This window comes from Colletes gigas, unplaced genomic scaffold (assembly GCF_013123115.1).
Source record: "Colletes gigas isolate AHSC1104 unplaced genomic scaffold, ASM1312311v1 Colletes_gigas_Sc00018, whole genome shotgun sequence".
Lineage (NCBI taxonomy): Eukaryota > Metazoa > Arthropoda > Insecta > Hymenoptera > Colletidae > Colletes > Colletes gigas.
The window spans coordinates 1,869,862-1,885,060 of NW_025106647.1; the positions used below are offsets into that span (position 1 = coordinate 1,869,862).

Sequence of the window (15,199 nt, forward strand, 5' to 3'; positions counted from 1 at the left end):
TATTACTATTCTATTTACTTACGTTAATTACATGAACATAGAATATTATGGTAAGTAAAAATAGTATATACATGTATAAAAAAGATACTACTAATAAAAATTGATATTATAAAAACATTAATATTTCGAAATTGAACATGTGATACACAACGTTTAATCTTACAACAGAATTCTAGAACGAAGTAGATTTAAAATTCCTGTATCTCAAACGATGAAAAACATCGTATAACGAGTTACGCAACCTTCAATAACGAGTTGGAAGGAGAGGGCATAGGTTGATTAGAAAACTGACGACAGAGATAAGATGAAAATCTGACTCGAAGACGAAAAACAAATTAGATCGGATAATGAAAACTAAAATGAGATAAGGGGGCGAGAGAGAAACGCGTGAAAAGAGGGAAAGATGGAGGGCAGAAGAGAGGCAGGAAGGGAACAGGCGATTACGTGCGGCAGACATCCGATGATGCATAGTTGCTGTTGACATGCTGGAACGTCAGGCTCACATGACCTCTCGAGTACAGCCATTATCCGCAAAGCGACCCCCGAATTGGGACAATAACTGCTTCGTGGAGTCGTGTAATAATTATTGGCCGCTTTCCGGATCCATCCTTCTGCCCCTGCTGGTTATCATCGCGAGCATTTTGCCGCGTTAACCACCTAATAATGGCTGGAGAGTTGACAGTGAGCCTCTTCATCATTGTACCAGACCAGAAAGAGTGGCTTGCATGCAAAGTTACTACCGACGAATGTGTGTGAATTTCGGTAAATACGGTTTCGTGTTTTATTTCAATTGCAGCGTTTTGTAATCGCGGGCACGCCTTTTCCTTGCCTCGAAATGAACCAATGCTTCAACGACTGCGGAAATCTGAAACTTTCATACCCAAGTTCAAACGCTATCGATCATTATGTCGCTGCACGCGAAAACATCTCAGAGGTCGATTGAAACTGTTCAAATTTTTAATTAGTTCCGATGTAACAATAGTTCTTTTCTGATCTGAGAAAATGTGTATAAAATGGTGTCTGTTCGTTGAAACTTTTATTTATTTTACCAATTTTGACATTAACTGTTGATTGACTTTGAAAAAATTAAAATTAATCGTTACATTTGATGAATCCTATAGTAGTAGTAATAATAATAAAAATAACAATAATAATACTACAGTATCTTCAGCCAATTTTAGTAAATATGTATGAAAATCTTTACTGGAATAGTCTGTTGCGAGATTTAATCTTTTATTAACATTTTTCTTATATTTTATTTAATAATGAAAATTTTGTTTTCATAACATTTTTTTACTATTTTTGAATTTATACTTTTCTTGACTTAGGAGCACTTATTCTTGGATTTTTCATCTTCTTGTTTGAAGCTTTTCTTGATTTATTGTTTATTCTGTTTTCACAATATACTGGATCCTTCCAGTACTCTTCCTCGATAATACAGAGAAGGTTGAGACGGGTTAATAGTGATTCTGGGGTCTAAATCCCTTGGTGTGGAGCGGCCAGCAGGTAGATTACATGCTTGTGATCTCCGGATCATGATGGTGTAGGCTAAAAGAGCCTCTCGGTATACTAAGGAGTCAATACGCGAAGCAACACTCCCACAATTCCTCTACACACCTTAAAGTGGTCTTCTAGAGGGCCGCTTCCTTCGCCATTTTTTTAAATTTCTTTCTTTAAATCAGTACAGTAATGATTCTTAAAATGAACACCATGATTTCATTTTCACTTTCATTAAATACTTTACTGTCAACGAATCGTTTTGATTATTTTGTATTTTTTTATGAAACCTGCCACATAGATAGAGTATCGAAAAATGTTAAATGCATATTTGCATTATCTGTCCTAAAAATAATGCTTTTATTATAAGTTTAGGTTAATTTCCACAACACTTAAAAGTACAGAGTTCTTTTTGCACCATACATTGTATCAATTTCTTTACATTCATTGCTAATGTGCTTTTTAAATGTAAATGTTTAAATTCTAAACATAATACATATTACTATATTTTGTAATCACGTGGTATCGTATATAAAAATATTGTAAATAACACCAAAAACCGTTAGTAAAACGTATGAAGTGTCAGTACTCTGATTGGAACAAAATCTACTATAAGAAGAATCGAATTTTTTAAAATTCATTCATGGAACACACAATTTAAACATTGTTTATGAAATTGCTAAACCGATTATCACAAAATAGATTAATAGTAACAGATAGCAACTAATCCGCAGTACTGAAGTGCATCATCCTTGACAAGCGCACAAATCGTGCGATACGACCGTTTTCCAATCAGTAAGCTCGCTCATTGACGATCTAATTAAACCTCCTCCCCATCTACTGAAATTCCCAGCATTCCTCGTGTAATCGGTTTAATCATTTACGAGCTCCACACTATACGTTGCATAATTCTAAACGAATCTTTGAAGTTGTGTGTACAGCGTCGTGCACATCCGTTGAATATAAATTTCTTACGTTTATTTATGTATTTCATGAATATTCATTTCTTTTGGAACAGACTAATAGTAACCACCGCGGCGCAACAGTCTACGCACCAACAGTACTTAAACAGCCTAGGCTTTGATTAATTGAAAGAAGCCTAAGAATTATTCACCTCCAACGTATTAAAATACTTGGGTTTCACTTGCTACCGTTCCTTTTAAAAATCTTTCAACTTCAAATTTTGCATTAATTTCTCGCCAGTACAAGGAACGGAAGAGAATGATTTAATTATCAAATGGATAATTAACAATGGAAACAATATTTCATTAAAATATATAAATACATACGGTTTGCAAAGCTTTTAAATATTCTCAATTCTAGATGTTGGAGATATGCTATTTACACACAATATTATCTTCTTTTTGTTATTATTATAAATAGAGATATTTTATTTAAAAGTTAATTTAGAGTTTTTATGTGTCAGAATTTTACTATTTAAAGTCTATATTTGTATGTAGTACACATTCTTGTCTACACGTTCTTGCCTTACCATTGAACTAAAGTCCTACTCGATAAACAAAGAATGAAAATTATACTTTTACGGAATACTGAAACTTTAATCATTAATATCTCAAAAGTTTTTGAGCATCTGCCTCTATAATAATGCTATATATTCGTAAACTTAATGACTAGATCTAAAGTTTCAATAAAATACCTCGTTACTAAATAAGATTCCTGGACTTAAAAAAAAAAATGTTTGCATATAATATTTTTCCATTATTGTTGTTCTTATGATTAATATTTTGTCTTAAATAAACAATGATTAGTTAGGGAAACTATAGTTACATTTAAAAAAGGATATAATTGTACATTATAAGTGGACTGATGAACTTTAAGAAAAAATCATATAATAGGATATTTATTTTTATTTATCCCACAGTGTATAGTCTAATATTGGCCAAAATTAGAGACAAGTTTAACTTACTATTTAATGAAGAAATTAATAAAAACATCAACAAACTACTAGTTGTTCTAAGATAAATTATGTTGATTCTTTTATTTCTATTAATTGACACACAATTCCTAATTTTCCACGCCTGTGAACCACTATCTGTGAAATCACACGGCTTTCATTTTGCTTTTTTCCAGCATAAGCAGCTTCTAGCGTTGCGTCGGACTTTTATCCTCTTGAATCCTCTCATATTTTGCTTGGCTCTCTTAACCGAGTCTAAGACTACCATTTTAGAAAACTTCTTGCATTTCCGGACGTGCTAGTCAGAAATTCTTTTTCGTCATCGTACGCTCTACAAGTTTCTCTATCCCAGTTTCTATTCCCTGCCTTCCTCGCATAAACACAACTCAAGGGAGCCCACTGCTGTTACTATTTATTCCTTTCATGTTTCGTTCGCCCACTGGTTTTCGTATCTAAACGAGAATTTTCAATTCATATACTTTGCACGATATCTTTACTTGCCTTTTCTGAGTTCCCATTTTACATATATGTATAGTGATCCTTTCTCAGTCTTTGGTCTTGTCTTGGGATCCTCTTCAACCGATTTACCTACCTTGATGCAACAACGTCCAATTGACACCCTGTGACCTACTTCTCCTAAAGTTAACTGTAATCCTCTCATCCATCTTAACGCGTTTCTGATTTGGCTAATCCTGTTTCAAAAAGTTTTGGTGTTGCACAAATTGAAGTATCGACTTCGTAAGAAATCCACAGTTATATAGAGACCTCTTCGTTTAAACGAACAGATCCGAATAGTCTTGTACATTCCATATAGGAACTGAAAATATGTGGTGAATTATTTGTAAATTTGGTTTTGTTTCTATTCTATTTTGCCTATCACACGAATTAGAATTAAAAAGAAGCATTACTGCCACAATATTACTTTTATTTTGCAAACCACAGACATTAGAATTAAAAAGATATATTACTGCTACAATATTATTTTTATTTTGCCTGTCAAATAAATCAGAACTAAAAAGTAACATTACTGATTTGGCTAATCCTGTTTCAAAAAGTCTTGATGTTATACAAATTGAAGTATCGACTTCGTAAAAAATCCACAGTTATACAATAGAGATCTCTTCGTTTAAACGAACAGGGTCTTTCTTTCGCTACTCGGTGTTCAAGATTGCAATTATTAACAATTTTATAAGTTATTTATAGAGACTATTTCAAATTAGCAGCCGTTAGCTGCATTTTCAAAAAGTGGAATGCAACTTGATAAAAACTCTATAAATCAAGAATGCCGGACTAACAAAGCACCGAAAGCAATAGATCTTCCATTTTTAATATATTTGTTTAATTAATTTTAAAATTTAATATCTATTTGTTTGGCTACTTCTTTGACACTTTTAATATTATATGTAAACACAATCTAATTGAAAATCTAACACGTAGTATGCTCGAGAATTTCTTTGTAACAGATAACACGTTATCGGTAGATCGATAACTGCACAAATAGCTCGTAATTGTCAGTACAGTGTTTCTTTCATTGAAGTGTGTCCACATTTGTGCGTTGTTATGGGAAATTTATTGACAACCAACAATGATATTCTTGACGAAGAATTGGTTGACACTTACGCCGAATTAACATACCTGTCGAAAAATAAAATACTCCAGTGAGTTATGGGGTTACTTGTTTAGAATATACACATCGTTTGTCAACTTCAAATCTAAGTATCTAAAAAAGGAACACATTTTTGGGAAGAATATTAAAAGCAAAAGTTTCTTAGTTAGAGGGAGGAAATATATATGGCTTATTTATTTTTTTATTTGTTTCAAGGTTATCTGCAGAATATATTTTAATTATTTGTTACATAATTGGTTTATTTCAAGTGAATCTAATAGATCTTAAAACCAACGTGAATTAAAAAAACGTGTGTAAACACGGGAAAATTGACAGAACTTTAGTAATTAATTGTCGTGTACGTAATCTTCGAAATATATTTTTCCAGAATTGCTAGGCAGCTCGATAACATAGATTCAGGAAAACTTCGTAAGGATCGTCAGCACCGTTTCCCAGTGGAACAAATCGAAACAGTATTTCCACAAATCAAAGTGAGTTAATTTAATTAACTTTTATTAGCAGTATTCTAAATATTGGTAACTCTGTAAATTCGGAAATACAAATTACTAATGACTCATAGTAATGATTGTGATCCACAATAGATTTTAAGGGATCCACTAATATGATTCAGAAACTCATTACGTTCAGGTGATTGCCAAAGAACTATATCGTTATTGCAGAAAAATGGTACTCTATTGTTAATCATAATAAATATAACACCAATTTACAGAATCGCGTCATTTTTTGCGAACAAACGTAGTACCAATTACAATTAAACGAAAAGCTTTTTCACGATGTTCTTTTTACTGACAGATCAATTTTTACCGTCCGTGGGCAATTAAATACGCGTACTATGCGCTATTGTTCTATTGAAAATCAGAAATGGCTTCGGTAAGTCGTTTGCTAGCGTCCATGGTTCATAAATGCATTATATCGCATGGTGATACAATTGCCTGAAGTAATTGAAATGTCGTCCACGTATACTGCAACTAAGGTCGAATTATTGCCTTTACCTTGTATATAGAATATACAGGGTGTCCCATGATAAGTAGTATATAATTCAATTTTATACAGAAGCCAACCGTAATTAATTTCACGATAAATCATTCCATTTGTAACTCTTGTTCAAAGCTTGAAAAATTAATAGTTTTTCCTCCTCCGTTGCTGACAAATTTTACAATATTTTATTTGAATAACCGACGAAGTTACAAATCGTTTTTAGTGCAGTCCATTCCGTGATTCAATATATCGAGTCTTCTCATCAGAACAAGATAATCATCTGAGCCTCGAAGATATCTTGGATTTATGTTCGGCTTTCTCTGAAAATTCTTCCGACGCCAATCGTGCTGCCTGGGCGTTTTGTATTTTCGGTAAGAAATTAAGTATAATTTTAAATAAAAATTTCACTGGTTACAGGTAAAAGACCCAATTACCTAAACAAAAAACATAGATTTTTCTTCTTCTTTGTTATTATTCGATATCTTCAATTTAAAAATGGAAATAGTTTTACACTATCTCTATTTTCATTTATAAATTTATTAATTTAAGAAGAATGTTTTATAGTATATGAAATATTATAAGAATTCTTACCTACTCAAGTTTAACATATTCTATTCTTTAAATCTACATGAATTCATTTACTACTTTCTTTTCTTTAATTCACACTCTATATAGTATTATATGTATAATATGTTTTTAAAGTAATCAATATATACAAATATCTATGAGATATTTTTTTGAAGTTGTCGCAGAAAAGATAAAGAAATTATTGTGAAACGTAAAGTATCAAGTTTACCACAGAACAATTCAAATACCTTGCATAATAGGCAATTCTGATCATAAAAAAATATAAAATTCGGGAAGAAACAATAATAATAAACGAAAACAAGTTTATTTTAAATATATACTATAGGAATAATTAATAATAAAATTGCACGATAATGAATTTTGAAATAATAAAATCGTTCTGTAAATATTAAAAGTTATTCACAAATCTCGTTGTATATTTTACTCTGCTTGCAGGCTATTAATATCATTCCACAATATAAATATTCTTTAAAAGAGTACGAAATAACAAAATTGTTGCGAACCGTATCGGATTACCAACGATTTAAAAACAGGATACGCAAAAAGGTTGTTACAATACTTTTTTTGGTTGCAACAGCCTATCCAATATTATTAGTATACGCTAGCAGCGATTTCGTTAATCGAGATCGTTTAATTTCACGGTGCACACCATGTCACATCAATGCCCGTGAAAACAGAGAAACAACAGAGATGTGTGAGAGAGTGGAGGATAATAGACGTGCCTGGGGAATGGGAATATCACATAGAGAAAGAAAAAACTAAACGAGTGAGAGCGACAGAGAAGAAACCAAAGAGTGAAAATCTGATTAAGAGAGAAAGGTAGACAAAACGGCATGAAAACCAAAAACACAATAAATGTAAAAGAAAATAAGAAAAAATAAAAGAAAACCAGAAGGAGAATTCGAGCCAAACAAAATTAATAGAGGAAGTTGAATAGCTTTACTATTATTCCAATGTTACACAGTTAATTACTCAGAGTATAGTTAAAATAAGAAATGAAACATTAGAAACCTATATTACTAATTATAACAATAAAATAGGTAACAATCCTTTCCAAAGTACTACTTCAATATTATTTTACAAACAAATAATAATTAAATGAAACAATATTTTCATAAATATAATGGTCAAAACATTTAGAGGTTATATTAGTAAAATAATAGCATTAAATATGCAACGAGTAAGATTTTATTTAATCTTTCCTTTTCATAGAAAAGGAGATTAAACTAAGACAAAAGGGATTTAATTTAAGTATCTATCAAAATATAAATGCGAATTGTACTTGTATTTAAACAAGATATGATATACAGGGTGTTCCACTACGCTTAGGAAAAATTTTAATGGGAGATTCTAAAGGCCAAAATAAGACGAAAATTAAGAATACCAATTTGTTGATGGAGGCTTCGTTAAAAAATTATTAACGTTTAAAGTTCCGACCGTACTGAATTTTTTTTCTTGAAAATGCGCAGGATTTCGGAAGTACGTCTATTCATAAAAAATGATTGTAATTGACTCCCGCAACCGAAAATAATTTTTCCAGAATGATTTGAAAATTCCGATTTTGCCGAAAAATTTCAGCATCTACACCCCTTGTTGATTTTTCTTAAAATTTAGTTTTTCATTTTTAATAAATTTGGTTGGCGCTGTACAGAAAAGTTGTTTAATACTTTTTTGTAGGTATCCATCAATTTTACACCCTCTCAAAATTTCAATTCAATATATTCACTATTGTGGGAGTTATGGCTGTTTGAAAATTGGACCATTTTTATTGCGTTCTTCTCATTTTGCGGGGTCAAGGAATAACTTTTCGAATATTTTTTGAATTTTCTATATATTCTTCGTCAAAATACGCGTTGTTTGCATTTTGAAACATTAAAATCGTCCAATCCGTTCAGGAGTTATGACATTTTGAAGATTCACATGAAATTTCAGAGAAGTATCTCTGGCCTGAAATCAGATTTTCGGTAAGGAATTTTTTTCTTAGGAAAAATTTCTAAGAAGAAGAATGGGTAAGATTTCGGGGGTATATCTATTGACCAGAAATGATTATAATTGATCCCTGCAACTAAAAATAATTTTTCCAGACGATTTGAGATTTCTTAATTTTGTCGAAAAATTTCACACCTTCTCGAATTTTTTTCTAAAAAGTGCGTAGGATTTTGGCAGTATGTGTATTCATCAAAAATGTTTGTAACTAATCCCCGCAACCAAAAATAATTTTTTCAGAATGATTTGAAGTTTTTTAATTCAATTTTTTAATAACTTTTTAACGAAGCCTCAACTAAGAAATTGATATTCTTAATTTTCGTCTTATTTTAGCTTCTAGAATCTCCCATTAAAATTTTTCCCAGGGATGGCCGATAACCCTGTATAATAGATGTGATTTTTTAAATATAATTTGGATATCCTAATTATCAAGAAACATCTCATATTTTTAAAATTACAATATTTATGTTATAATAGAATATAAATGTAATTTAAAAATTTATATTATATTATATTATATTTAAAATATTTAAAAGATGGTTCTTAATAATTAAGTTATCCAAATTGCATTTAAAAAATCACATGTGTCATATCTTATTTAACATACAAATAGAATAATTCAGCAAACGATGGATTAAATTGATCATATAGAAGAAGAAAAATGATGAGAAGAAAGATTGTGCTAATCAGTTTAGAGTAACACTGGCGCAGTTTAGATAAATACAATGTATTTCCGTTTAACGAGCGTCTCGTACACACGGATATGCATTATAGTTTGCTGAACTGTCCCTGTGATATGTAGTGTTAACTCCAGATAACCCTCTATACACAACGACACCGTTAATACCTTCATTTCCAGACTTTGACGGCGACAATCGAATCTCACTCGACGATTTGATGGAGGCTGTGCAAAGACTGACAGGGAATAGCCAGGACGAGTATGTAGGCATTGATATGGCGGAGGTCGAACATGTAGCACGTATGGTAAGTCTCGATAATATTTACTACCATAAGTTTGCAGCCGTGTCCAACAAGCACATAGCATAGGTCCTGTTTCAATCGCGGGATCATTGATTACGGTAGAAGCGCTACAAACTATTATTTTGCACGATTAGATACAATCACTAGTAGTTGTGCAATGAATAAATACACTGCATATAATATATCTCTTACAGTGATTTTTATATTATTTGAATATACATGTAAGAAATATGATTAGAACTTAAAGTTTCTCAACAACGAGGCTTATGATATGAACACTAAGCATCTTTGCAAATAATAAAGTGGGAAGAATCTGATTCTTCCGAAGAAAGAGAAAACAATTCTGACCCTAAATTATTAAGAAAATTTGATTTCCTATATCGTTACACTAAAGCTACAATAATCTAATCGCGTTACAAAATTTTGTATTCCCTAAGAAATCTAAATTAATAATAAGTAAAATGAGATGAAATTTGAATTTTAAGAAAAGCTTGTATGTACCACGTCTTAACTGTAGAAAGAATTCAAATAATATTCAAATATAGAAAATATAAAAAACCACAAATATATTTTTGTATTATTTGTTTTAGAGATGATAACTTTATTATCACGTAAATTGTGACAGACCAGGGTTTACAAAAAATGAAATTACCCCACTTTTAAAATAAATAATTATATATTTCCATTAACGAGCTAAATTTTATTTGCTTTAAAGCTTAAACAGGTGACTATTTTATGATTTAAATTATAAATTGTCTATAAATAAAAATTTCACATTAAATTATATATAAAGTTTTGTTTCTTTTTTAAATGTTATTTTCACACTAGAATAGTATAACGAAAAGATTGTCTGTAACGTTAAATGATTTACTGAAGAAAACTTGACGTGGGAACGAAACAATCTTCTTTGAAAAATAAATATATTTACTTCTCAAGCACATAGATTTGACACTCAATGTTCATTTTGGATTCATCAGTTTCTTAAACTTTATAGATTTTGTATTGATTTATATATTACACAGGGTATTCGGCCACCCCTGGGAAAAATTTTAATGGAAGATTCTAGAGGCCAAAATAAGAAGAAAATCAAGAATACCAATTTGTTGATGGAGGCTTTATTAAAAAGTTATTAACGTTTAAAGTTTCGCCCGTACTGAATTTTTTTTCTCGAAAATGCGCAGGAATTCGGGGGTATGTCAATTCACTAAAAATGATTGTAATTGATCCCCGCAACCAAAAATAATTTTTCCAGAACGATTTGAAATTTTTGAATTTAATTGTTAATAACTTTTTAACGAAGCCTCCATCAACAAATTGGTATTCTTGATTGTCGTCTTATTTTGGCCTCCAGAATCTCCCATTAAAATTTTTCCCAGGGGTGGCCGAACACCCGTATATGTAACACTTTAATATTAATAACCGTATATTTTAATATTAGGTGCTTCAAGAAATGGTCTTCAGTCAATTGGGAGCCATTACATTCGAAGAATTCACGCGTTTCCTTAGAAGGATTCCAGAATTTTCGTCCACATTTCGTTTCAGTATTTAAATTATACTGATGGATCTTCAAAGGGCACATACGAAAATATATAGAGATACTTTATATTTCATTTATTTTCTAGTATTTATTATTAATTATAAATAATATTCTAGTATTTATTATTATTTATTATTAGGTTACATAATATTTACTATTTAGTGATATTAAATTTATTTTCGTAATTTCTCGATAACACTAATGTGATAATGTTGATTTATCGTTTGTAAGCGGTACAACTTGATTTGTTATAAATGCCAATGAGAGACAAATCAGGTATATAAGGTGTCTGTTTCCGTCTTTCGTACGTAAGGGGTAAAAGAGGTACTTTATAATCGACGTAATTCGGTGGATATTTAGAGAAGTACGAAGATGTCATTCCTGGTGAACATTGATACTTGTAATGATCGGGCTTGAAAAATGATAAGGGATGAAGGCTACCAGTATGATCCTTGTATTGTTTGCGATGAATTTGTACTCCCTGCATTAAAATATACTTTATAATAGTTTGAATACTCTGAGCCATTAGCTTGATCAGAAATGACTAAACATATACGATTCGTTCGATAATTTGTGCAAACTCGAAAAGACAAAAATTTTTTAATTTGAAATTACATGACACAAAAATGTACATTTTACAATGACAATTTCATTCTTTAGCGTGATTTTTTTAGCACAAACTGAATCACACTTAAACAATTTACCACGATTTTTGTGAAATAACAAATGTATTAAGCAATATTTAAAGTGGGAGAAAAAATGCATTTTTTAATTTGACATTTCGTGGCATAAAATATGAAATTACGCGGCATAAAACGTGGTATTAATTCTGATACCATAACGAATATACATATACGTAAATATAATAGAAACATTCTTTGAAATTATAAATACTGATATAAGAAAATTAATTATATAATATGATTATAATTTATTCATGCTTATATAAATATTTCATCGAGTAAAAATTAAAATTCTTATTACTTTATACAGGTCGTCGACTTCCTTCATGCGTGAGTTGTCGATTGTTGAAATGTCATTTGAAAGAACAGTTAACTCACGATTAATTTTACGATGCACTTTAGCTGCATCGGTGACAGGTCTTGTACTATACGGTATATCTTGCATCCCCCACTTGTACAATTCCATCTTCAAAATTGTACGTCAAAAAATAAAATGAAACTATTCGTTTCTCAATCGTTACCTTATAAGTACAACACACGAGTACGAAACAAATAAAATAAACGAAATTGAAACCAAAATATCACTACTGTTAAGATGTAGTATACCAAACATACTGTAAAATATATTATATGTTAAAAAAACTACTTTGGAAATTTTTTAGCGTCCCCATATCGTTAAATTTTTATTCTAAATTTTTTTTTGTAATCTTTTTTTTAACACTCTCTATATTATATTTAATTTATGAAAGATATACATATGTAAATATATTACATATTAAGTATAACATTTTGATTTTATTTTTGTTCATAGAACGCACTGTTGCAATTCGATCGTTTAACTTCAAAACACCCTGTATAACGATAGTGGCCATTGAAAATGATTCCAATGATTCAAAAATATTTAATATTTATAATTTGAAGAACTCAAATCAGCTTTACCGTAAATTTTGATAAAACTTCGTTTCTGTAATTTTGAAAGTATTCACAAGTCCCAGAATCTTGCGAAGCACGATCAAATTTCGTCGGAGGATACGGACCCATGTACGGTGGTATTAACGTGGGTGGATAAAACGTGGGTTGACTTTGCGACATATTTAAATTGCCCACAACCATTTTTAATTCCAAACTTGTTTTAATCAACAAAAGGAATCCTTACTTTTAATGAATTTCCTCGAAATTAATAGGTTACCTACTACGTTAAATTTTCCATAAACAGAGAAATAAATGAACGAAAGTTTCATTTTTATTTTTATACCTATACTCGAGTAATTGCCTACCAGTAACGAAGTTAGCTTCTTTCAGACAGACAAAATCAGGGTCGAAATAGTTTCGGAACTTTTTTAATAGATTCCATCTCAATGCTTTGAACGGAACTTTTTAAAAAATATTTTACATAATGGATTCCAATGAAAGCATACAAATAAACATTTTAAAAAATTACAGTTTTAACTAAACAAAATTTCACAAGATATTAAAAAAAATTCAAGATATAAAAAGAGAGATATTCTGTTAAATAGGGAATATAAACTCTAACAAAGTTTGTAAAATCAAGTTAATTGTGAAAAGCTTAGTAAAAATTTTTTAACCGGTGGTTGCAATGAACCATTATATCAGTTTAAAATGATTTTGATACCTAAAAGATTGCTAAGAAAGTAATTTAACCTTTGATTGTATTAATTAATAGTTTATTCAATAAACTAAAGTAATTTTATTACACTTATTTGGAAATAACAAATTTCTAGAATTTTTCGTTCAATTCAATCATGTCATTTACGCATATTGTACTATCATGGCTTAACAAAATCCGAAACTGTAGTCGACGTTTGTTTTTCTGAACCACTTAAATTGAAAATGCAGAGCCTGCTACTGGTTTCGTGTCATTGTTTGACGCCAGCGGCATCGAATGCATAAATTACATTCATCTGCACGCTCTAGTTTATACTTTTTAATTTATGTATACTTGAAAATTTAACAACAATTCCTTTCGTATTTTACTCGCAGAATGTGGAATTGATATGCGCTTATTCATAAACTGTAACAAGAACGTACTGTTTTCGACTACGTGAATCTGTTTTACATGAAAAATATGATTTCCATTTTTCACATCAATGGTCACTGAACGATCCTTCAACAATTCGGCTGAAATGTATTTGATTTGATTTTTTAATTGTTTGTAACAGAGGTCTTCGCTTAAATTTCGTCAATGGTTAAAATAGAACAAAAATTATTTACAATCGTTTACAATTTATTTCTATAAATTTATAACTTTCCTGTACTGAGTATTTAAAATATAGTATTCTATTCTAAACTTTATTCTGGCATTTAATTTAGAACACTTACTACATAATTCAGTCCACACTGTACGATTGTATTAATACATTTATATATTTGTATGTGCTATTTATTAATTTATATGACACGAGAAAATTGTTTTACTCCATGAAGTTAAAATTAGAAGTAAGTTTTCTCGAAAAATACCCTACTTCATAACGAAAATTTAAATGTTTTTTGATGATTGTAAAAATGCAATTATTTATAGAATAATTGACGATTGGTAAATTCAATTATGATTCCTATCTTTTCGTAACCGATACGGTCATATACCTTCCAGAATTGATACATGGTAACGTCACATGTGACTCTCTAATGATAAAATAGATTTCTACGTATCCCAACAACTATACAACGTAAAAGACCATTGGATCACAGACGAAGTCTACTCGAAAAAATACATTGGATTGCTATCTTGTATACTTCGTCTGAAATTGGATGATAAATCTATTTTACCAGTATCGAATCACATGCGACGTTACCATGTACCAATTCAGAAAAGGATAAGACCGTATCGACAACGAAAAGGTAGGAAATACAGACGAGGTAAACAAGTAGAGGTCATCACAAACGAGGATTCCTCTACAGATGAGGAATACGAGTAGACCTTGCACCTTATGGACTTTCGTGGCTCAGTCAGACCCCCAAACCGACCCGAAAATTCGGAGGTGATTTTAGCGTCCTCTTCTCATGGATGATGGTCAGTTGAGAAACTATTCACTGAATTAGTATTGATGGGTATGTTACGAGCGGGAGCGCGAGATCCTGGATTCGGTCGAGGGGCAGTACTCGACCGGTGGTTTTGGGTATGGTTAGGAAAAGAAAGGAGGTCCGGACGAACCAGGGGCTCTATACCCTGGGAGCCGTAGGTGGAGGTTACGTGGACGAACCAGGGGCTCTATACCCTGGGAGCCACGGGGTTAGATTTATAGGGAAAATGAATGGTTTCACGGACGAACCAGGGGCTCTATACCCTGGGAGCCGCTAGTAGGAGTGGACGAACCAGGGGCTTTATACCCTGGGAGCCACGTAGGGTTTTAGGATGTTTTAGGATCTTGCTCTCTGTCGTGATGGTA

General features: G+C 31.2%; 1 protein-coding gene across 1 annotated transcript; it reads left to right on the forward strand.

Annotated features, from left to right (window-relative positions):
- The first annotated feature begins 4,939 nt into the window (after window positions 1–4,939).
- Window positions 4,940–11,148, forward strand: LOC122400479 (calcium and integrin-binding protein 1-like). Its single transcript, XM_043401974.1, has 5 exons — window positions 4,940–5,070; window positions 5,407–5,509; window positions 6,241–6,388; window positions 9,451–9,575; window positions 11,011–11,148. The coding sequence occupies exons 1-5, from the start codon at window positions 4,973–4,975 to the stop codon at window positions 11,119–11,121; spliced, it is 585 nt and encodes a 194-aa protein (XP_043257909.1). The 5' UTR covers window positions 4,940–4,972; the 3' UTR covers window positions 11,122–11,148.
- Window positions 11,149–15,199: the final 4,051 nt, after the last annotated feature.

Excerpts from the sequence above, each read along its gene's own strand:
- LOC122400479 (XM_043401974.1), top strand. The coding sequence starts at position 4,973 with ATGGGAAATTTATTGACAACCAACAATGATATTCTTGACGAAGAATTG. Across the intron at positions 5,071-5,406 it reads TCGAAAAATAAAATACTCCA|AATTGCTAGGCAGCTCGATA; the intron begins GTGAGTTATGGG and ends ATATTTTTCCAG. Across the intron at positions 6,389-9,450 it reads CTGGGCGTTTTGTATTTTCG|ACTTTGACGGCGACAATCGA; the intron begins GTAAGAAATTAA and ends CTTCATTTCCAG.